The sequence below is a fragment of the Chelmon rostratus genome, chromosome 20 (assembly GCF_017976325.1).
Source record: "Chelmon rostratus isolate fCheRos1 chromosome 20, fCheRos1.pri, whole genome shotgun sequence".
In the NCBI taxonomy this organism is placed as follows: Eukaryota; Metazoa; Chordata; class Actinopteri; order Chaetodontiformes; family Chaetodontidae; genus Chelmon; species Chelmon rostratus.
In genome coordinates, this window is record NC_055677.1 from 14,267,403 (window position 1) to 14,292,298 (window position 24,896).

A 24,896-nucleotide genomic window follows, 5' to 3' on the forward strand; every position below is an offset into this window, starting at 1 on the left:
GACGTCTTTCTGGTTCTCTGTACATGCAGTATATGAAGCTTGAAGCAGTAAGGGAAACAAAGCGATCTCTTATGTGTGCTTGAGTACGAGTAAATGTTTTAATGACCCCAGTGGGCCAATAATAAACACTTTCTTGCAAGTACAGTAAAGATACTAATTTGTGTATATGTTTAGAAACAAATTGGACTTCCTAAGCACTGCTTCTACATTATCTGCAGTTAGCGAAGTTCCAAGAAGGATTGATGTGAATGGTGACAATAACAGTCTCTATGCCGCACAGGCATATTACATCAGTTACGTCATTATTCACGTCTCTATGAAACAAAAACAAAATTAAGTTATAAGCAAGATAAATCAGTTTTTGCAGTCTTATAACATATTGCAGTTCACTTTTAAAGGATTTCAGCACGTTTGTTGAAGCAGTTTAGACAGCACAAAGCAGCACAGATTTAAAAAGCTGTCTTCCATGTTGCACAGTAATGACTGGCAGCAAACAAGCCACAGTATGAAAACGCAATTTGATCTCCACAGCTTCATAAATAGATGAATACATTTTCAGGATTATCCCTTAATGAGCATTCAAATTTCAGGCTCTCTGACGTGCGTGACATTGTATTTTTTTCCTTCTTTTATACACACACACACACACACACACACACACACACACACACATGTATAGACACATAATCTCCTATATGTTTTCATATCGCCAAACATTAGTGAGTGCACAATATGTGTGAATGTGTGATACTAATCCTGAGACCTTTATCTTGGTGAACTGAGCTCACCTCTTGCTTCTTCTCTGCACTGCGTCTCTTTGAGAAACTTATTTCCACTCACTGTTGCAACTGTTTATATTGTTACTGTGTGACTAATGCGCCTTTGTCACGAAACTGGCTGGTATAGATACCTCACAGAAAACAGAACATATATTACTGCTTCGCCTCTTGCCGAATCCGAGAAGACTTTTCTGTGTGTACAAACAACACAGCGACGACAACAAACAGAGTGCAAACAACAAAGGTTTCACCAACTTGGCGAGAATACGAAAATGAAAAAAAAAAAGTTTTGCTTTTAAAAAGGAGAAAAGGCAAAATGGTCCTCCATGAGTCAGAGTCTCTGTGTTTACTAGCTGAACAAATAATATAGACATTTTGGGAATTCTGTTTCATTTGCAGAATTAAGTCCAACCAATTAATATTTTTTTCACTGAGTGGGAACGTTTGAGATAATTTGTGTTTGTGCGAAACAAGAAGGCAGGGATGAGCCAGCCAATCACATTACATTAATGATCAGCCATTATTCCACTCGTTATCAGATGCTTCATCTTGACGAGGGCTGTACGTTTATCTGACTGTGCACGCCATTTGATCCTTCTTTTTCTCTTGGTGTAAATAATTCTCTGCCATCCTCTCGCTCTTATTCTGTCATCTCTTTCTTTCTCTGCCTCTTGCTCGCTCTGCCTTTCTCCCTCTCCTGTGATTGACAGCTGCTGCTGAGACTTGATCCGTGAAATATATAATGAAGAATATATATATATATATAAAAATTTAAAGGGGAGAGTGAGCTTTGCTTAAATACAGAGACAAGAGGATGGAAGTGATCACAGCCAGGTAGGACTCTTTTCCACACACCGTGACACCAAGGGAGGTGAAACAGAGCTTCTAAAAAAAAAGTTGAGAAGCAGATTTCTGTTTTTCATTGTGGTTCAATACAGAGGGCTCAGACAAAAATGTGCATAGTCGTCTGGCAAAAAAAGTTGAACCTGGGTCAACTTTTGACATCGCCCGCCAATGCACTGTGTGGGCCGATCGAACATAAGCAAGCGCACATTCCTGGTACATTATTTTGTGAGGTAAACACGGTAATTCAGCTGTTCACTTCAGGGCTGTCTAGACGGCAGATGAAATGATTGCTGTTGACATGAGCTTTTGAGAGTACTCTGATGGGCCTTAGAATTTATGAATCTATTAGTCAATCCAGCCTCCCTGGATCACACCTCATCCTCACACGCTCCCGTCAATGCAGATCCTTGCATGTTTTGTGGTGGTGTGCTGGGGAGTGAGCACTATCTGTATAAACTCCACAGAAGTTACTCTAGTCCACACTGAATACTGACAGACAGATCAACTATCAATATTAGAGAGAATAATAATAATAAAGAATAGTTTAGGAGGGCTGGCACGTTTAGGCTCGCAAAATATATGTGTGTTTAGCCTGAGATGTGTTTGATCAATATGACCCAAAGGGAGGTCAAAAGTAAGTAATTTTAATGGCTGAGATGTTCTGATCGATAAGAACTCACAATCAAATCATGGAATCACACAGGTCAAAGAATATCAGAGAATTCACCTGAGTGCTTACTAGGACGGTGGCTGAAATATTGATCTGTGCATACATGTCAGTGGGTATGTGTGTGTGTGTGCTAGATATTCAACTCATTTTCATAACCTGTTCATAAGCAGGTGCATCCCATCAGACCCGGCTGCCGGGGAACGAATGTACGTCAATGAAATGTGCCCACGGATGTCCAGCAGTAATGCAAGTTTGTGTGTGTGTGTCCTTGGACTCTTATCAAACTTATTAAATCCTCTCGCTCACCAACACATGGATTGTTTGTCACATTTGTCCTTTCAGAGTGTGTTCAATCACCCTCTGCTGCGTGATGTGTGCACACTGTGGTCCAACGAACCCCACAAAAGACTTGTACTGTACACACATACACACACACACACACACACACACACACACCACCCTTTTATCCTACCTGGGGTCTTTCTGAATGGAGTCGATGGAAGGGGAACGCTGGAGGCTCCCTTCGGGCGGCAGAGCCGGTCCAGACTTGCTGTAGGGCGATTCGACCACCGAAGGGCAGTACTGCAGGGTGCGGTAGGGGTCCGCCACATACGGGTCTGAGCCATATAAGTCTCCGCCTCCACCACCTCCACTTGAGGTGTAGCCTGGTCCCACCGTGGCATAGTTGTTGGTCCCGCCACGGCTGTAGTTTCCTGTCCCGGTGCCGTGACTTCCTGTGCGCTGCAAAGGGGCGGAGTCGACACCAGGGGAGGAGGGAGCTATGGTGGGAAAGTAGGGACAGAGGACATAACTTAGGACCTGGTCATGGACACGCTGGGTCAGGTCTACAGGGCAGAGAAGGGGGCCGAGGTTGAACAGGAGAGGAGGGGAGGAGAAGACGATGGAAAAGGCGAGGGGAGAGGGACAGGATGAAAGAAAGGAGAGGAGAGAAGATGAGAGGAGAGGAGAGAAGCAGAGAGACACAGAGACGAACAGGTTGTTGGGAAAAGACAACCATGTCTCCATATGGATGGATAAACATTGGCCACATGCCCAGGATTAACACCAAGGACCAATGTTCAACAGAGGGAAGGATTGAAGAGAGAAAAGAGAAAAATCGACAAAAGTTGAGCGCACAAAGTTGGGAATCAGTTTATTGATTGCTGAAATGAAATGTGTAAGACCAAAACTGTCCGAAAAATATAAAATACATAGAATTACCTCTTATAAACTAGCTGCTATAAACTGCATTGTATATATTTTTTTTCTGTAAACTCTACTTGACGCAATGTGACTTTTTTCATAATACAGACAAAATAATAAAATAGTTCAATCACATTTTTAAAGAATATTAACCCTATTTAACAGAAATACCTGAGACCAAATTATCAATAGTTCTGTTCCAACAATAACCTAGTAAAAAACCCCTTTAGCAATTGTTTCCATAGCAGTGAGTGTATGTAAACAGTGTTAGCTTTGTCACTCAAATGGCTCATTAGCCCACTATTCCCATGCTATGAAAAATGGAAAGTTTGCTCGTAAGCATATTTGCCGGTAGCTAGGGGACGATTGCAGAAACTTTTTCCACACAGTGAGACGTCTGCCTGGTGAGCAATAAGGACTAAAAAAATACAAGAAATTTAAAAAAAAGAGAGAAAAAAAGCGAAACAGCGAGGTATCTCTCTTTAGAGTGAGATGGAAATTGAACGGGGATTTGCACTGCAATGCAAGCAGCCTGCAGGGGCACAGTAGCTGTCACCTTTTCTCCCCGTCGCGTTGCAGCGGTGGGTCGGTGATATATCAAGGTGTTAATGTGAGTCTGGGGGGCTTGTTTCTCCGGCTGTAAAAACACTGAGACAGACGGTGGGAGGGGGGGGGGGGGGGTCCATCTCATCTGTCATTAGGACAAAGGTACGTCTACACAGAAACACACGCGTACGTACACACATGCAAAAACACCATAAATGTGTTCTTCGGGGAGTGTGCGATAAATCACAGAGCCTCGAAATCAATATGTGGACGTGTGGTCGACTGGGACATTAACACAGGCCAGTGCGCCTCCTCTCTCAGAGAGAATTAGCCCTGAAAATGTGTCTGGATGGCAAAGTGCACACAAACTAGAACACAGGCACACTTAAGACTGTAGGCATGGGCCAGGACACAAGCACTCCTGTGCGTCTCATAAAGCGTGCATGGGTGTAAACGTATAAACACACGCATTTACACATTCTATAACACACACACACACACACACACACACACACACACACACACTAACTAAACAAAGGATTGGAGGTTGTGTGAATGTGGTTGTGTGTACTGAGGTTGAGTGTCTCATCGTTATGTGACCAACAAACTTGCTCTTTAGCGCTGTCTTGAGTGGTGGCATTTACTTGACCTTCACAACCCTCTTATCTCTCTCCTTTTCACCTTTCTCTCTCTCTCTCTCTCTCTCTCTCTCTCACACACACACACACTTCTGATCTGCCCCACGCATCTGGTACATAAGACAGATTAAACCAAAGCTCTTATTTAAATTCTTCTCACCATATCTGGTAAACTCCATTAGTCGACCCACCAGAGGCACAAGGAACCTCTTGGATGATGTAACCACATTAGCATATTTTTATTTCCCAACTCTAAAATCAGGTTAACAATTCCATTGCCAGCCAGACAGTGAAAAATCCAACTTTTAGACTTTGCCATGCAATGCCCATGAGGCTAAAGGCTGTGCGAGCTCTTCTACTGATGCCCCAAATTTGACAAGGATCCAAAGAATTAGGCGGGGGAAAGAGAAACAGCGAGAGAGCCTGGGAAGAGGAGAGAAACATCTGAGAGATGAGGGATGGGGCTGCAGTTTAGAAAACAGCCAAACAAGAGGGCAGAGGGAGGAGATAGTTTGCGACAGTACAGCCACGTAGAACGGAGCGTATGGGAGGGTAATGAAGCATCCCATCGGAAGCAAATCCAAGTCTTTTCTGTGCTCTGTAAATGGTGTGTGTGGTATCAGTCACCGGGACTGTAAGCCAACACCACCAGTGTCAGTGTTTGCTCACCGGGAGCACGTAAATAGGACGAACCCCAGAGCCAGAGAGGGAGTGGGAAAACAGTGGCTTGTCCGATTGTCTAAGTAGCCTGTGCTGTGACCACTGAATAGGGATCTCCTCCAGTACAAGCTGAAGAACGGACCGGAAAGAAAGCACAAATGATAAGAGATCGTGGGGAGCATAAAGACGGAGAAATTCCCCCCAAATTCATGTGTCTGCCCGCTCTTTTGTTTTTATTTTCTGTTACTTTGTGCTCAGCTTCCCTCTTTATGCACTCCATTTCCTTCTTTACTCAATCCTTCGGCCCGCTCTCCCTCTCTTCTTCTCCTACCTTAAGAAAATGGAGTGCTGCTGAATTTATCATTTCCTCCGGTAATGGTGTGTTCTGACTGATGACTTGACCTTTGGGGCCAATATTGCCGGGCAAAAATCAGTGTGTGGGCGCCTGTTTATGCATGCATGTGTCATTGTGTATGTGCTCCTGAGTTCCTGTCCTTGTGAGAACCAGCCGGGGCTTCAGAATTTTGGAGCGATGGCCATTTTTGACCAATCTTAAACTCTGTATCGGTTAGAACTTGATTATCTTAAGATTACAATTAGACTCAATATAGGTTGAAAATTAAGCGTGTAATTGGAAGCTCAGGTTTTGGTTTTGGGGCGATGGAATGAAGACAAACGCATGGAAGAGTGTCAGAGGCTGCGTCCGTAATAAGGCCAGCACGAGGCAAACTCACTGTGCTGTTTCATGAAACATTAAACAAATCGTGAAATGTGCCTTGTGTGCGCAAACAGATGCACGCGTGCTCCACCAACACCGCTCACACCTAACGCTCTGGCGGCGTGAAATTGCGTTTGGGAGGAAATAAAAGGGCGGGTGTGTCTTCATATTCCCTTGCTTTGGTGTGGAGTAAACAAATCGCGGCTGTGCTCCTGCTGGCAGATTAGCGACGGGAAGGGAAACTCTATTAGTCATTTGACACAGTGATACCTCCACAATTAGCCAGTCGGCTGAGGGGCCGGCTAGCTTCGAGCGGGGCAGACTTTTTCTTCGGGCTGCTGAGACGAGGGAGCCCTGGCTGAATGTACAAGAGATGGAGGAAAACAGGAGGAGGGAGGGAGGGAGAGACAGGGAGAGGGGGGGAAAAAACTACAGCGAGATCAAACCAATCCTCTGAGCTTTCCATGTCCGTCCGTCCTCCTTGTTCTTTCATCTCTGCCTCCATTTCTTTCAGTCTTACTCTGTCTCTGTCACTTTCTTTTTCTCCATCACTCCCTTGCTCTTTTCTCCTTTCTTTACTTCTTCCTTCCCCCTCCAGATCAGTCCCACTACGTCTATACCTCAATCCATCTTTTTTTTCCCCTCACCCATCTCTTCTGAATCCTTCCTTTTCGATCCCTGCCCTCCCTCTTTGCACCCCCTCTTTGCACCCCCTCTCTTCTTCCATTTTTTGTGTCATCCTCTCTCCATCACCCATTCATTTCGTGTTTTTCTCTCCCTTTCTTCCCTAACACCCTTCTGTCTCACTATCTCTCTCCCTCTATTGTGGTTGTAGTAGACTATGTGATCAGAGCTGAGGACATGTCCTTTCTCTCGACACGCTTCAGCGCTCAGCAAGATTACACAAAACCCCTCAGTACAGTCTCTATCTCGCTCACATACACACACACTCGCATCGAGTGTGCGCACAAGTGCGCAAACATGGGTTTCTACATATGCAAGTGATTGACATGGACTAAACATGCGTGCATGTAACACGTCTTTTTCGAATGCTTTAAGGTCATGCAACAGCATGCGCACACAACCTTGCCTAGAGCAGCCACTGATGGTGTACACGTGCACAAACACAGACACACACACACACTGCTTGGATGTGAAGGAGAGTAAGGATTAGTTTCTCCCTCTGTTTATCCCTGGGAGAACCTCCTGGCCAACACACAGCTCTTGATGTTCCTGAGCTGGAAGCACTGGAGGCTACATGCACACACGCGCGCACACACACACACACACACACAAATGCCCTCTTTTACACTTTCAGCATCAAACATACAGCGTTTTACAGTGTGGGAGCTGTGGGACACTTGTCTCTATGAGTCAAGGTGCCATGTCTTTCTCCAAGCTTGCCACTTAGACACAGCAGGGGCTCCAGGCCAGTTATTGCTCCTAAATGATCATGCTGTGGAAGGACAATAGTGAAAGTCATAGGAAGACAAGTTTCTTGTCTATATATAAGGCACATGGCCACTGCAAGCAAGAGATACTCATGTATGGCATGTGCACATGTATGGCAAAAAAATCCCTTGCAGTATGGAGAGGTTGGTGGTCTGGCCTTAAACTAAAAGTCATTAATTGCCAAAGAGAGGAATAAATAAATATTTTATATTTGCTGAATTTACAAGAGGAGACAAATATTTAGGAATTTGTCATAGACAGCATTTCACAAAGTTAATAAAGTTTCCCAAACTTAACAGCTCACGAAATTACATGATTTTTTTAAGGGAGTCTGGGGCTGATTTGCCGCCACCTCAAATTACTCATGTACAGGTTTCACTCCGAAGGACAGGGATTTGATGTCAATGAGGACAATGAGAGCACATTAGAAACAGCAGGTATCTGGATAATGTATCCTTATACAGATCCCATTTCAATGACAGGTGTAAATGGGGTCTTTATGTATAATCTCACACCCAGTTTGTAATAGAACTGGCTGTTGAACAAGTACACTTGCCTTGTCTCGCATTAGCATAATGGTGCTGTTGCTAAGAAAATGTGTAGCATCTGCTAGCTTCTACTGCACATTCTCAATGTCCCCACATCAGACTTCTTATCAACTTCATATTGACAAATATCTGAGAAATTAAAGATGTTACCAGCATTATGTATCTTGGTGCTATTTGTGGCTTATCAGAACAATAGAAAAGGATCACAGTTATGGGAAACATGGTGGCTCAGTTCTTTGCACTGTCGCCTCACAGCAAGGATTTGAATCTGACAGCTGTGGCCTTTCGGTATGGACTTTGCATTTCCCCTGTTTTTATGTGGGTTTCCTCCAGATGCTCGTTTTTTTTCCTTCCGCAGTCCAAAGACATGCAGGTTAGGCGGACTGGACACTCTGTATCACCCATGTGCAGTGTGAATTTCCTCTCCTGTGCATGCGCTGCCTCTCGCCCACTGTGCGCCGAAATAAGCTGCAGCCCCCCACGACCCTGAGTAAGATAAGTGGGTCAGCAAATGGATGGATATCACACTTAACTTGAACATGACTAACTAACAGAGCACATTTGAGTTTAATTCACTCGAAATAATATAGTGACAGTGAAACAGGTTTGTGAGAAAAGGGGCTAAAAGGTGTTTCTCAAACCTTTTATAGACAGATTGTTGATTTTAAAGATACCATTGTGAGGCCAGCTCATTTATATGTGTATATTGCAGAAGTAATAACCAACGTATACAATGATAAACTAAACAATTAATGAATAAAACATGTTTTAAACAGCAGATATGAATGTTTCTGTTCATTTGATGAAGACAGTGCTGCTTTTGTGCTGACTGCGATCTCTGAGGACAAAAACAAATGAATGTTCATTTCGATGTTTATGAATTCATTACTGCTGATAAGACAGAGAATATGCTAATCATGTAAACTTTGATAGCATGGGACACAAGTCACAAGCAATAAGTCCTGCCTTTGTGTCTCTGTGTTCATTTCCATGCTTTGTACATACATTTGCCATGTGTGAACAGTCTTAGCGGCCACTGGTGTGCGTGTGTGTGAGTGTGTCTGCGTGCGAGAGGGTGGTGCAGCGTGACGAGCACCAACCCGACTTATAACTACGTTTATGAAGAGCCATATGTTTTCGCAAGGGAAAGAATTTGTGCTGATCTGTAGAGTAAATCAGATGCTTTGAGCTGGTAATTAAAGCTTTCTGAGGCTTCAGCAAAAACTCACTGTAAATACTGTACAGGTTTAAGCCAAAGTATAAATCACCTGAATTCAGCTTAGAAATTGAGCTGTTGTAAGTAAGTTGAATAGCACTGTAGGTCACAGCTTAATTGCCTGTCACAGTTCACTTCATCTGTTAGAAAGGCGACTACAGTGGCGAAAAATCATCTCAAAATGCACAGAAATAAATACATTTTCTTTTGTTCTCGCCTTAGTTCTCAGTCCCCGCTCCTTCCTGTCCTGTTCACGATTTAAAAAACAAATTCAAACTGACCCTCAGATAATTAATCTTTGACATTGCCTTTCAATTCAATGTCTTTCTGGCTGCAGCATGACAGTCGTAAATTGTGTTTTGCCACTGTTTTCACAGTGGAGTAAACACCATTTGATAAGTAAGCGCAAATTCACGACTCTCTCTTTACTGGCGCTCAGAAGACAGTGGGTTCATTAAAAGACCAGCGTGATCAGGGGCCAAGCTGAAATTGATCCTGGCCAAACAAACCTAATCAAACCCGGCGACAGGCCGAGCCTGGTGAGTGACACACTGGAGCAACTGGGGAGATGCTTCAGCCAAAAGGTCTAACAACGCTGCAGCGCTTCAGTTTTCCTGCATCGAGGTTCCATCGGACGCTAATTGATAAAGAACAGGTGATTCGGGACTACTGAGGAGCATCAAAGTCCAGTGCTGCGCTATAAGACTGCTGTTCCTTCAACAATTCGCTCATGATGATCGCTGTTACCACTATTACTTGCATGGACCATACTGCACAGTGATGTCATGACATATAGATATTTATTTAATGACACCTTGTCTGAACACACAATGTGTGAACAATGACAAGTACCTAAAAGCTTTAGAAGAAGGTGTATGTATGCATTCATGTGTGCATTCACAGTATATGAGTATGTACAGTATTTAAGAAGCTACAAATAATGGTTGTCTAAAGATTAGTTTAAGCCCAAGTAAGTATAATTAGCATTAGAAACCACATATGGATACCAGAGGATATGTGCCAGATGAAAGTGAGCCTTTTCCTTTTCCTTTCTTTTCAAGGATCCGTCACATTTTTCTTTTCAAGAGGTGCCCTGAACTTTTCCTGCCTCCTGGTCAGAAGACGCACTGTGACTGCACCCTCTCTCAAGTCCGCTCCGTCTTTATCCATTCCTCCATACTCTCTCAGGCTTGTTTTCTCCCTCTCATCTCTCTCCTCCATCACTCTCTCTGTTCTGTCCCCCTCATTAGGGTGTCAGATCTCATTACAGAAGGAACACAGCAGATTTAAAGGAGGCAGCAGATTGGTTTAATGGTTTGATGCATATTTCTTTCAGTCCTTCTTATTGAGCATGCGTAGTGTGCGCTGGCAAAAGGGACCGCTGCTATAGAGCTGCAACTTCAAGCAAAAATAATCCTGCTTTGGTTTCGAGAAACATCATAACACACACACACACCCTGGTGCTTATGTAACAGAGTTGATCCCTTGTCCTGGGAACTGCATGCATTTCATTGCATAAACCTGACATTAAAAAGTGTGTGTTCACATTTTCTGTGGTTCATATAACACTGCAGCCCTCAGAGCATTTATCCAAAAATGGACAGAAAAATAAAGACACTCAATGAGCAAAAACTCATTATTCAAGTGCAAAAATCAGTGTCCGTCCTCATTTAGGAGGGAAGTCAGAAGACCATAGAGACTAAAAAAAGAGATGTGCCACAACCAAAGATCATGACAATTTACAAAGACGTGAATATAGAATGGTTTACCTAAAGCAAACTAGAGTGTCCAAGATGAGCCTCTTAATTGGCTTTGTTTTTGGAGTGGATGCAGAATAAAGCACTGTCCATGGTGCTGTCTGGTTGGCAGGTGATAAGGCAGAAACACTCGAACATAACTACAGAACTGGGAAGAGTAACGCTTCTGTAGCGACGTAAACTGTGATGTAAGCTGCTTGCCAAGTATGGCACAAAATATAAACTCTCCTTTTTTCCCCCACACAGCTTTGTGTCATTTGGTTATCCGGTTCTGTTAATGGTTGAGGAAATATAACCTTGTTGCTTACTGTGGCTTGATTGATTAATGATTGTTGGGGAATTTGTGTCTGTCTCCTCCGCAGATACTGGAGGGAGCAATGTTATACTACATAACACCCCTTATCAACAGCAATAGTTCAACCAGGCTACTAGATGCACCTGACAAATAGCCGTGGCAGTGAATCTACCCATTCTCGCTGTCGCCACCTGAGCTACGTGCAGGTCTGATGATAGGCTATTAAAGAGAAAAAGTGCCACATCCATTCAGAGCCGCTGTTATTCCCAGTGGTCAGAGTCATTAATACAGGCAAAGATAGCTTTCATGAAATAAGGAGGGGAGGCACAGAGACAAAAATGTAAGAGCAAAGGCAGGAGGGGAGGGAGAAAAGGGGACAAAACAAGGAGGCAGAGAACAGAGAAAGAGAAGGAGGGCATGAAAGAAGGTGAAAGAGTTACAGAAAAAAGATGTCATTGATGTGCACTGTGCTCCGAATTAATAGAGACTATGATAAATGAGATAAAGGAGAAGAACATAAAAGAAAAAAAACATGTAGAAATACGTATAAAAATAGAAAGACGATAAGAAGAAGCAGAAGGAGACAGGTCACGAAAGAGGGTGAAGAGAGCCAGGCTGAAATAAACAGAAAGGAAAGCATAGTGACAAACTGGAGGCTGATTTGAAAAACACACAAAGTCTTTTTTGGAAAAATAATGTGTGAACCACATCCCGAGGCTTTTCCTTGCTGCGACTGAATGCACGTGTATGCATGTGTGTGTTAGAGACACTGTGACCATGCAGGAATAATCGCTTGAAATAGGCCACATTAACCTGCAGTCCTCTGGGGCACTGGCCTGGTTTAATCCAAGAATGAAACGCTGCGTGCCACTGCCTACACACATGTGTGGCGCAAAAACACAGACACACACTCATACTCGCACAATAGTTATTATGCGGCGCGTGGATGCGTGTATGTGCTGCGCGGATAGGAGAAGGAGGATGAAGAGGGTGAGACAGCAGCCGGTGAGAGTAACTGAGGAGCGGTGTGTGGATGTGAGAGAGAGGTTTGACCGGATACGGGAGCACACACACACACACACAAACACACACACACACACACACACACACGCACACACACACACACGCAGTCACACAGGTGGAGCAGATGTTCAGTAGCAGCTTATTTTTAGATTTTCCTCAGTTGTGTTTAGATGTGGTGACAATGATGTTAATCTACAGCAACACTCAGGCCAACAAAGTACATAAAGGTGGACTGAGCTGTGACAGGCAGACAGACAGACAGACGGGTTAACCAACTGACAGAGCTTTAAACTGGACCTGACTCAATTTGCAAGTGTGTTGTCAAACCGCTGTCCACTGCACTGCGAGGAAATGCCTGCAGACTTACCAAGACTACAGGGCTGTTTGTTTATTGGTGTTCTTACTGGATGTAGGAGGCTGAAAGCAGACACAAGTTCTGTAAAATATAAAGTAAATCCTCAGCCGAGGGCGCAACTGTTTAAAAAACAAAACCAACTGTATGTTTTGTCTCTACAAACTTACCAAATTTGTGAAATTAGTCTTGACCCCACTATGTGTCTGCTTTACTTGCTTTTTTCATGTCCTGTTTGCTCCCTATTCCCCTCCTTCTGCCTCTCTGGCCTAAAATGGGTCAGGAAACGGCCACTTTAATAAAAAAAAAAACACTGCATGTACAATTATAGTCCCTTAAATTGGTTTTGTTGTATCAAGCAGCTCCTCTTCACAGTCAAGTGTCCAGTTAAGTAATGCGGTGGCCCACGCTCTCAATGCATACCGTGAGCTTCATTTGACTTGCAAGTGCCTTGTTTAAATTGGCCTCGAATTAGCCTGAACCTGTGCGCTGTATATAGACCCACTGACTACATCTTTGCAAATTTTAGGTGTGAAGTACCAACACAAACGTCTCCCTTCTCCTTCCACCGGAGGAATGACTTATAGCATTAATTACATTGATCCATGCCAGCTTAATGAACCAATAATGTGAGGCTGCCACGGCAAGAAAAGGCACAATGACATAATTAATGACTTACCGCTCAGCATGTCAGCACAGCCCTTATCAGTTCACTATGTGCTATCACTCTGTGCATTATGAATCCTTATTAGACAACCTCCTAGTCACTGCACATACTGTTCACAAGACTTTTAAAACATGCTGCGCTAAGGCCAAACCTTTAGTCAACGGCCCGCTGACTTCAAGGTGCAGCTCATCTTTTGTGCGTTGATTTACCAATGTGGTGTAGCGCAGCAGGGGTAAAACTGTGTATGGAAAAGGCTCATGCTGATATACTCTGATGGAGAATTTAGCTCAAACAACATGAGACAATCTATTAAAATACTGTATCACAGCAGAAGCGTATTGTGTACCTCAAGCGTTGCAATTAAATGTACATGGTCTAATCCACACTCTATTGATTTTTGTAGCTGCAGTGCAAATTTCCTTTGTGAGCTCTCTTATACCCATCTATTGAAACTACAAATACAAGGCACACTGAGTTATAGATAACAGTGGATCCTCTTTGTACATTTCTGAAGCGCACTTATTTAATTAATTCCTGCTTGCAAAGACAATCCTATCGCTATATACGCTGTTCAGAATTTCACCGACAGTAATCAAAGCAATATCCCACAAGAATAAGAGGAAACCAAATGACCCTCTAACTCTGAAATGTGCTTCAAAAGCTGTGCTCTGTGCTTTAAGGCAATTCTCGCTCCTTTCAAGTGAGTCAAACTGATCGACTCAAATGCTGGTCTGGAGTGGCATATTTACTGCTATGATTCTGACCCAAATGCTAATGATAGCTATTAAGGCTAGGCTGGTTAATGACATCGAGGGAGCTGTGAACGTGGCGTGACCGACTTGGGTGTTTTCATGTGGGTATGATACGGTAATGGGATTAACATGGCGTACCTAAACCCACATTGAGATAAGCTCAATGAGGCCCTATTAAAAATACATTGCTGGCAACAATGGAGTAATGGAGGGAGCGGGTGAGAATGAGTGTGTCTGGCTGCGTGAGTTTGACAGAAAATGTGCCCAACTGTGCTTCTGGAAAAAAAATGAAAAGAAACATGCAGAATGGGTACTTTCTAAATAAAAAAAGGGCTGGTGATGGCTTTTTCAGTACTCCTTATTCTTAACTCTCTCTCATGTATTTTCTCCATTTGCCCCTTGGTTGCACAAAGTTTTTGGAAACATTAGTGTTCGACTGACTGACTGAATGTGGGCTGTAACAGTGAACTCACGTGGGAAAAACATTGTCCTGATGAGTGTTGTGCGCAGCCAGCGTCAATTAACAGGAGGTGAATGTGAGCTGTGTGACTGACTGACAAAACAAAAAGCAAACTGATGTAAATTCATCTCCTGATGAACACATCTTTCGCCTCCTCACATATGTTTATCCCAGCTCCTTTATTAAATGTATCTATAATCTTTGTTGTCTGTCTGCAGCGGCTGCAGGGAAGGGGGTCTTTGCCACAGCTGATATGTTGATATGTTAAATATTCAAGTGACAAGGTTTAAGAATAAAAGTAAAAATAAAGGACTCATACGTTAGCTTTCACATGTTTAAAGGCATTATAGAACTAAACTACATAGCTGTTACATGCAGGAAGGGCCTTACCGGTGTTGTTGCGATAGGGGCCTGTATCTGGCCCCTGGCTCTGGCTAAGGCTCCTCATGGGGCCCTTGTTGTGGTAGACACGTTCTTCATAGATGGGATCTATGTGGTGCTCCGGGGACCCCAAGGGCCGAAGGGGCTCCTGACTGTGTTGACTACTATAGGAGCCACGAGAGCCTGAAGAAAAGAGAGAGAGGAAGATAGGGGAGAAAATGAGGGATAAGTACAGCACATGAGGTAAGGAACGGTGGCCCAGGGGAACTGAACAGATGGATTTCAAGGAGGGAAGAAAAAATGAAGATAGGTCACAATTTCATGCAGGAAATGGAAAGAATGGTGGAATAGTACGGCAGTGATGAGAACCACAGAGGGTGGCGATGGCGAAACAAGAGGATGTAAAAGAAAGAGCGGATGAAGAGGCACATAGGGAAGAATGAACGTGGCAGAAGATGGATGGGTACCCGCAAGAGGCAAGAGAAAAGGAAGCGGTGTGGAGATGATAGGTGGGGGGCTGCAATAGTGATGATGAGAGGGCAGAAAAGAAGAAGAAAAAGGCACTCACTCCACAAAAAGTGCACCTATATGACCCCTCTGTTTTTAGACCTGTCCATTTTCACCCTGGACCTTTTCTTCGCTGAGCGCCACAGACAGACAGCCCACTATTTATAAAGTGGACAGATTAGGGCGAGGGTGTGTTTATATGTTTGTATGAGTGGAGGGGGAAGCGGAGACTTAGAAATGCACCAAATCAGACGTGCAAAAAATAAATAAGTAAATGACAACAAAAGAAAAAGAGAGCAAAAAAAAAGATACATGCATGGCGATACATGAGATAGGAAGGAATAGGGGAATAGGCAGAGATCGAGAGAGACAGAGAAAAAGGGGCTAGAGAGAGGAATGCCTCTGTAATTCATTTTTTTTTAATCTCCATGGAACACATTGCTGGTCGTCAGCTATAAAATAATGAGATGTAGTGTCCCCCCCCTCTTGCTCTGTGTTTGGCAGGAATCCCGCAGACACAGGGCAAGGAAGACATTGACAGCAGGCATTTGTTCATTACACAGCAGAACAAATGTAAGGCCTCCCTATGAAAACACAGAGCTCAAAATTAAAATCAGGAAAGGGAAGAAAAGGAGGAGGCTGGGGGAATATGAAGACGAGTCAGCAGGGCTTGGGTGACATGGCAGAGGATAAAGTGAAAAGACGTCCACAGACTCATATATACACACAGACCCAGAAAGCCACGAGCGACTGAGAGAAAGAGAGACGGTCCAGTGGAGCCAACGTCGTATCATATCGCATTAGCTCTCAGTCGATGCCGAGTCGCGTGCCAAAGGATTTTCCAGTGCATGAGGGGGGACGAGTGCAGTGCTTCAATACTCCGAATCAAACCTCCGTGTGCATCCACCATCAACTTTAACACAGTCAGAACCCCACAATCCGTCAGATCATATCAGAAATCAATTCATCTGAGGCACTCAGCCATCTCAGTGGGATCAAGCACATACAGTACCATGCAGCTATGATGGACTGTCGTTTTTGGTGCAGCTTAGGATCGGTGTCTAATTCTTGTCTTAACTGTCCAAAAAAACAAGACAAGCCAAAGAGAGTATTTTAAAGGGGAATCACATTGAAGACCCAAACAGAAATACAGAACAGTCTGTGGAGTCTGTTAATATCGAACCGTCTACATGGTGGGGTGGTGCAAGTTCCTTCGGGGATGAACAAGAGCTAACCTGAACGCCATGTCCTTATCCAAAAGATAAAGTAAAGGTTTGTCGCATTGTCTCAAATAAGAGGCTATGGAGTTTCACTGTGTCCTCCTTCACAGTGTGGTTAACTGGCTGATTGGTTGGTTTGTAGCTCTAATCTGATTTCTTGGTTTGTAGTTGTGTTTTGATTGGTTGCTTTGTAGCTTTGTTCTGATTGGTTGGTTTGTAGTTGTATTCCGATTGGTTGGTTTGCAGCTGTATTCTGATTGGTTGGTTTGTAGATCTGATTAGTTGGTTTGTAGTTGTAAGAGCCAATTCCGTGCATGTGCTTCCCACTACTGGGGGCATCCCTGCTGTGAAGTGTGAGAGGTCATATAATCAGCCAGGTGAGGCACTCAGGTGTGGCTGATGACAGGGAAGCAAACAGTTTTAGACCGTGGCGTGTTGTGTTGCTTTGTTTTGGTATTTGTTCAATTGTGATTTGGTAATCTGCACTGGTAAGCAAACAACTATTGGTTTTGGAAGCTGGAACTGAAATATATGAACAATTAACAGCACCATAATTATTTTGGATCAAAGCAGTGGAAATGTCATTTACACACGTCGAAACATCCTCACCATCAGCAACCAGGTGCCCCTGATTGATTGGCGAAAGGGGTCACTACAGTATTTGTATTTTAATTGGTTGGTTTGTACCTATATTCTGATTAGTTTGTTGCGGATCGTAGGACTCTACAACATACACTGAACTCAACTGAAATCTGGTGAATTTAGAGACAGATTGACAGAGGGACAAGAAGCAAGAGAGAGAGGGAGAGAATCGGTCAGAATATGCATGAAGGAGTGCTAATTAGAGTCATGGACACACCCATTAATGAAATGACTCATCCCAGCTCTCTCTCTTCCATCATGCCTCTCCTCTTTGAAGTCTTGGTGAGTCGGTTTTATTTCTTTATTCATTTATTTTTTTTACTCACAAGGGCCCTCTCGTAGACCTCTTTCTTTCAAAGGCAGAGGGAGAAGATAGAATGATGAAGAGAGAGGGGGAGCGAGAGAGAGAGAAATGACAGAGATGACCTCCCATGATGTTTCATTCTGTAAAATATTTAAAAAGGATAAAAAAGTAAAAAAAAGAAAAACAACAACTCTGCTCCCTGAATGCATCAGTCCTGTTTGTGCAGTTAAGAAGAAAGCAAACTAAATCACCTACACCTACAGTTAAGAGGATTTTACATTCTTTGCTTTATATGCAACCATGTACTGTACCTACTGTAATTCTGCCCAGAAAGGGTGGCATATCTGTCAAGTTGAGACTTAATAGGTGATCATATCAAATAGAAACAGGACCATATATTGAAATATCCAAGGCATCACTGCTGCTGCCTGAGGCTTCAATATCAGCCCCTTGTCAGTGTCAATGCCAAGGAAGCTCAGTTTCTTTAACTGATGAACTTCTAATTATCTCTATTTGCTAAAAAGAACTTAGTCATTTATTTTCTTTGGCTTGTGTTATACTATTGTACCACTAAGGCAATATTCATACACAACAGACTGTATCACTCAGCCCATTTCGTGCAAAAAGCACAGAGATAATTTCTTTTTCTGGACGATTTTGGTTTTACGCAGCTTAACTCCACTGTAGAGTAGGTGCTGTAGAGCTGTTGAGTACCTCTCCAAACATGCTACTCAGATGAACCCGACTGTGCTTTTTACAGGAGGATAATACCCTCTGGGGATAAGCAAACCTCTGACTGAAGGTATCTGCAAATAATTCTAGGCTGTAACAGAAATTAAAGAAAATTACAATGAAGTAGATGATTTGATATATTGCATTTCCAGGACTGGTGAGTTACCTCTAAATCACTCTGACTCTATCAACCACAGCGTGGCAGTCCGAGCTCAGGAGAGCAAATTCTGATAATCATACAAGGCAGGTATGCTAATTATAGTGACAGTCTGAGACCTCTTTTTTCACTGGGACTCATTCTTGTCTTTTCTTCTTCATTTAAAGCCTTCAGGAGAGATGAAACCCCAGGCACTGCTTCAAGATCACAGTCACGCCCTCAGGGTAAAGCATGAAGGTCATGTTCTTCATCAGTATAGCTCCAATCAATTCAACCTACTCCAGAGCTTCAAAACACTGCTACCTGGTTTAATCAATATTAATCATGTCAAATATTTCATTTATGTTAAAAAGTCAACCTGTGGCAAAGGACGCTGTAACAAAGGCACTAATTTGGCTTTTGCCAGGGCTGAGTCTGTCCATTCACCGGTATACAAAAACGGTGAAGATTTTTCCTATACTTAGCTCACAGGTACAATTAGCTCACAAGATATCCACGTATACATTTAAGACGAAGAAGAAGTCGAAGTAGACAATGAAGAAGAAATAAAGATCTTCACAGATTTCCACAATCCTTAAACCCCTCCCTGAAAAAATAAATAAATGAGGCGGTTACATGCTCTCATGCTCTAAAGCACAGGGTGTAAATTTGAGTAAAGCCAAATGAAGGAAGAAGGTAATCTAAAAGTACTTTTAGTCTGAATGGCACTTGTAATACAAGCCTTGAGAATTTAAAGTCCTTGAAACAGTGGGCTATCTACAGTATTTAATTCAAACAGGCACAAACAGCCAGCCTCAAATAAAATTTTACACTTCACTTCTATGGACCATAAACAGCTTCCACAACATATTTTCATTTTCAGTTTGACATTCAGCCAACTCAATTTTGTAGAGTCACGAGAGCAAGCCATTCACTAGTCAATGCAACTGCAGCAGCAAATAAAAGTCTCTGTTAGCCTGAATGCTGCCTGTACTAAGACCAGTGTCATTCGAACACATTCAGCTCCCAGACAGTGCAAAGAGAAGACAATCTGAATCTTCTTAAAGCAGGTAGCCACAGCAGAACTGTTCATAACCAGCTCATAATTCATGACCACTAAACAGACGTTCATTTTGAGGTTCTTCTTGATAAAGGCCAGCCCCAGAGATGCTCCTACGCCTTACATGAAGTACATCCAAGTGCGGCGAGTAAATGGAGTAGATAACCAAGTGATACCAACTACAATACAATGTGCTTTTTAAAAAAGACTGACTAATCCAACAGACGTAAATGCAGAACTTGACGTTTCTTAGAATGGCTGTGAGATGCAATGATGTGTGACAAGGGACCCGTCTTATAGCACAAATGCTGCAGTGACACACGATGGTGGATCAACAACTGACACTCAAACATATCCTGATGTTGTGAGAGATCCTTTTACTACTCACAGTAGAGTTGGCTTTAAAACAGCGTACTCAGTGAGACACAGTAAAGTTATTAAATGCCCGTGGTGGAGTTACACATGTTCGGGTGTATGTGTATGTGCGTGAGGCACTGCGTGCATGGGTGTGTGAACTCCCACCTGCCAGACTGCCAGGCCTCTGCAGGGTAGCGGTAGCGTAGAGCTCGTGGGAGATCTTGTACTGGTCAGAAGCGTGGTGGGCTGCCAGCCGTTTGGGAGACAGAGTGGCATAGCTCCCTATGCCTGAACTCATCTGCAAAAGCAATAGTTGTTTATTGTAAATAAACTCAGTGAACATACAGCGTGAGGTCTACACACTGGTGTAATTACTTCCTGTTCAATAACAGTGTGTTGTTAGCCAAATATGTAACAGCTCACACGGCAGTTTGTACCTGTATTTTTTCTTTTCAATTTACTTTGCCAATTCACTTTTGTGTCTACATCCAACTCAGAAACTTTTGTAAAATGGGCTTCTAAATTAAAATTGGCACTATGTGTAAACCATGCCCAAACCACTTAGAGTTAAAAATAGAATTTAAAATGAGAACCCCCACACTAAAAATACTTCTCATCACGGTACAGTGTGAGATATTGGATGGGAGCATCCAACAACCTTTCCTCAGAAACCAGGTTTAAATAAGATGCTATTTGAAATGATTACATAACTAAAACTGACTTGTATAGATTTTTGTCTGAAGATATGACTCAATCTGTAATTGTTCTGGAGCTGCACTACGCCGTTCTTCGTCATAATTAAAGATCTGACAAAGTGGACAAGAGCATAATCTTCCCTCTAACACCCAGCCACTTGGCATCAATCAATACTATGACTATATAATATTATACGTAAACAGAATGGTACAATTACCGCTCCGTTCGAAAAATACTAACACTGGGCATTATCCCTGTAAATACTGCACTTAGATATAATCTTATGCTACACATAATAGCTGCTGTCAAATTTCTTTTTAAATCTACTGAGTGCAGAATAACTTGCTCTGTAACGGTGGAAAACCATGGGATACACACAAGCTGAACCTTGATGAACCATGCCCTTATAATCACATGTTATGCAGCTTTCACATGCTGAAACATAATTAAGTTATTCAGCAATTTTTAGATTGATTTCACTCACAGTTTGAGGAATATAGTTTATGAGGACTTACTCTGGACTCAGACCTTACTTTCAAAAACCACACTGACATTATTACAGTCAGGATGCAACAAAACTGACCCCTGCCTTCATCATAACACAACTAAATTACTGTGACGCCCTGTTCGCTGGCATCAAAAGACTCTAGACTAAAAAAAAAAAAAAAACACTTGCTCAAACAGCCTTTAGTGCCTCTGCTCCAAAACTATGGAACACATTACCACTGCATTTGCAACAAACATGTTCCCCGAGTGACTTTAACAAACAGCTCAAAACAGACTTCTTCTTCTTTTAGATCGATTTCTTTTTATTGGACTATTTTATTTATGCCAAATAATTAATATTTTGTATATATTATCATTATTATGCAAATATTATGATTATGATATTATGATCTTGACTTGTCTTGATTCGTTTCATTCGTTGCATCCTTTTATATATATATATCACTTTTATTATTATTATTATTATTATTATTATTATTATTATTGTTGTTGTTATCACAATACGAATTCACAGGTGTCCCATTGTAAGACTCTAACACAGCGTACCTGGTGAAGAGGGGACGATGATGAGCTGGCCCCTCCCCCTGCTGCTGTAGAGTTGGGTGGAGATGCGACCCTCAGGGGAGACCCGCCCCCTCCTGCAGTTGTCACAGCAACTGTGGTGCTGCAAGAGAAATGGACAAAGTAACACAATTTAATGAAAAAAAAAATGACTGCAAATGATTCATTCCATTTCACGTATAAAAACGGTCATATGCTTCCTCTATCGTGTGTGAAGTGTGTGAGTACTTCATATTCCCTGCATGCCGGCATATATTGAAGGACAATGGACTCCAAAAGCAATTTTCCCTTTCCATTCTCTTCTATTCTATTGTACTCACTCATTACTTATCTCTCCTCTCATACTTTCTGTAACACCTATGAATGAGACTGATGTGTTAAATACAGTAATTTCAAATGCCATCTCCTTATTCAAACACTATCAAACTATTATACATCAGTATAAGCAGCAGTACATCAAAATCAGGATCAGCGTCACAGTCGCTGTGGCTCTCAACCTGTATGACTTGGCCAGTCGGTTCGCAGGAGACTGTTTGCTGGGAGACGAGGAAGAGGAAGGCAGGCGTTGAGTGGTGGAGTACCCCGGCGTGTCGGAAGCTGATCCCAGGCGCTGAAGTTTACTGGGGGAACCGGATCCAGAGCCTCCCCCTCCTCCAGACAGAGGGGAACTGACACGCTGGGCAGGTAAGGTGGAGCTGGAGTAGTAAATACCTGGAGAGAGGAAATTCAATTAACACAGAAAGAGGCAGAACGAGGCTGACGTCGATGATTTGTGAGTGCAGATACAGGCGGGTCATCTCCATCCAAAGGCCTGGCATTTAACTGGGGGTTGATAACAGGGACAAGAAAATATTTAAAAAGCTATAGGTCTGGCTCACGAGGGTTATCAAAAGTCTAAAATTGGCTCAAAAATGAAGTCAAAATGCAAGGTTTAAACAAAAGTTCATTCAGGAGATAAGTGCACAGTCTGCTGTTATGTTTTTGTAGCCTTTAACCAGGTCTGTGCGTAGAGTTGTGTTGGAGTTGTCCAAAAAGAACAAGAGGACGGCTTCTATGTGACTATAAGTGTCTGACAGGAAGGCTCTGACTTGGAAAGGTTCAGAGCTGTCCTAGAGTCTCTGGATGGGGTCCTGGAAAGGATGAGGTCTAGGTACTCTTTAGTTCTGCTGGGGGAATAGACCCAGAGCACGCTGTTTAGACGATATATCTGGCTTTGGAACTGAAACTGGAAAACGTTGCAGGGGAGAGCGACTACGACAAGTCAATAAAAAAAGACTTTTCTAAAAAATTAAAACCAGGCTGGGTAAGGAAATTATAACCCAGTTTATGCAGTACTATACATGTATGGTCCAAATCCTTTATCCCAAACCACAGTGGCTCCAGAGACGAGAGGCAATGTAGCTTAAATTACGAAGGAGCAATACAACATGTGAGAAAATTATACGTACTGCAGGCTCTGAAAACATCTACTAGTAGCAAGGGTTTTATTCCAATTTTCATGCATGTCTGTCAGTGTCTCCAAATGTCATCTCTGTGTATCCACAGTGCTTCATGCTATGCCAGATTAATTCATTATAAAGAAAATGAATCTTCATGAAGAGAGACAGAGAAGAGCAGCACAGAGAAGATGAGGTGAGTTCTTACCTGACCCTGCTCCAGTTTGCGATTGTTGCTGCTGGGCTGCACGACTAGATGTCACCTGAGGGGATGTGGGGGAACACACACAGCAAGTGAGGGAAGAAGAGTCATGACAGGGAAGAAGGGATGCATAGAGGGGGAGGGAGAAGTTGGGAGGAGGGAAAGGGAGAGACACATTTTAAGAAAAGCAGAATAAAAAAGAATAAAGTAGTAGTTGCCATCAAAAACTTTCATGCACAATGAGTTCAGTCGAGCCTTTGAGGAGTCCCAAATGAACCTAGAGCAGCTAGTAATGAATTCCCCAAAGAAAACAGAGGGGTGATTCAAACGGACTCACAGAAGCAGACCATGAAGTCCTTGGAGCTCAGCTGACTGAAATCATTTGTCATGAAGCCTTGTTGCACCACCTACTCAAACAGAGAGGATTACACAGTCTATAAGATATTTATGTCTTAATATTATCTGTCATCGCACAAACCCCAATATTCTCAAATACTTCAAACAACAGAATCTGTTATTAAATTTAGATAATAGACTAACACAAAGGCCTCTGCTGTTCAATCACTCTTATTGATTTTGTAAGGTAAAATAATCTATGCATATTATACACTGCAAGTTAGCAGCCTTCATTTCTAGCCAAAGGCAGCTGTAAGAAATTAACATTTTCGCTCATCCGCTGTCCATCTGCTTACAGCTTTGACTGCTATGTGCAATTAACTCCATGCAAAAAGTCATATGCAAGCGTGTGAGGAAAAGTTAGAGCATCAGATGTCTTTCTATGCGGGTCTATCCTAATATATTCTCTTCAGTCTCCAGAGACAGTGTGTGTGTGTCGGGGGGGTCTATGCCTGTGCACCACTGAGCCTCATATAGCCTTATGTTGATGCTTAAAGCTGTAAAGGTGATTCAAATACATTATTACTAGCCTGACATCGCTGCAGTTGCACACGGCCACATTATGCAAGCACACAGTCACTGAGTCACCTTGGAGCACTGTCATCACTGCATATACAGTAGTTACTCTCAGGCAGTCACAGCACTCAAATCTTCTGTTTTTTAGTATTAAAGTTATCAATACTCACAACTGTATACAGAGGGAAACATAAACACACATTTTTAAGATGATAAGCTGACACTCTTTCTGTGAAGCTGTATATTCAGGCAGAGACAGACTTCAGCACACATGCATGCACTTGTGCAAAAACACACAATGTAAATGACCAAAAACATCTGATCGTCCAATAACCAGCGCGTAGCAACAAGCAAACACACACCCAGACACATCAATAATGTGGAGTTAAGTTAGAGTGCTATGTTTGTATATCCTGTAACAGTTTCCAGGTGTGAATATTTGCAGCTACACAATTGTGCAGAAAGCTTGGGCGAAAAAAAAAAAAAATCTGTGCCTGGTCAGCAAACCTTCCCTGGATAAATATAGCAACCCACACAGGCACACAATCTCCCATTATCTTCTCAAAGGCAGTCTCTGGTTATATTTTCCTGCTTCATGATGAGCCAAAGCGTGTCTGCTGAAGACAACAGGCCACTGGTTCCAGCCCTGCTTTGTTTGCAG

General features: G+C 42.7%; 1 protein-coding gene across 1 annotated transcript in view; it reads right to left on the bottom strand.

Annotated features, from left to right (window-relative positions):
* The window catches only part of ctnnd2a (catenin (cadherin-associated protein), delta 2a), a 198,205-nt gene that overhangs the window by 93,203 nt on the left and 80,106 nt on the right, over positions 1–24,896 (bottom strand). The window contains exons 6-12 of the mRNA XM_041961934.1: positions 23,330–23,384; positions 22,183–22,396; positions 21,671–21,788; positions 20,087–20,219; positions 14,994–15,146; positions 2,949–3,140; positions 2,768–2,912 (exon numbers count right to left, since the gene is read on the bottom strand). Coding sequence (XP_041817868.1) covers positions 2,768–2,912; positions 2,949–3,140; positions 14,994–15,146; positions 20,087–20,219; positions 21,671–21,788; positions 22,183–22,396; positions 23,330–23,384 — 1,010 coding nt within the window. The remainder of the gene's footprint in view (positions 1–2,767; positions 2,913–2,948; positions 3,141–14,993; positions 15,147–20,086; positions 20,220–21,670; positions 21,789–22,182; positions 22,397–23,329; positions 23,385–24,896) is intronic.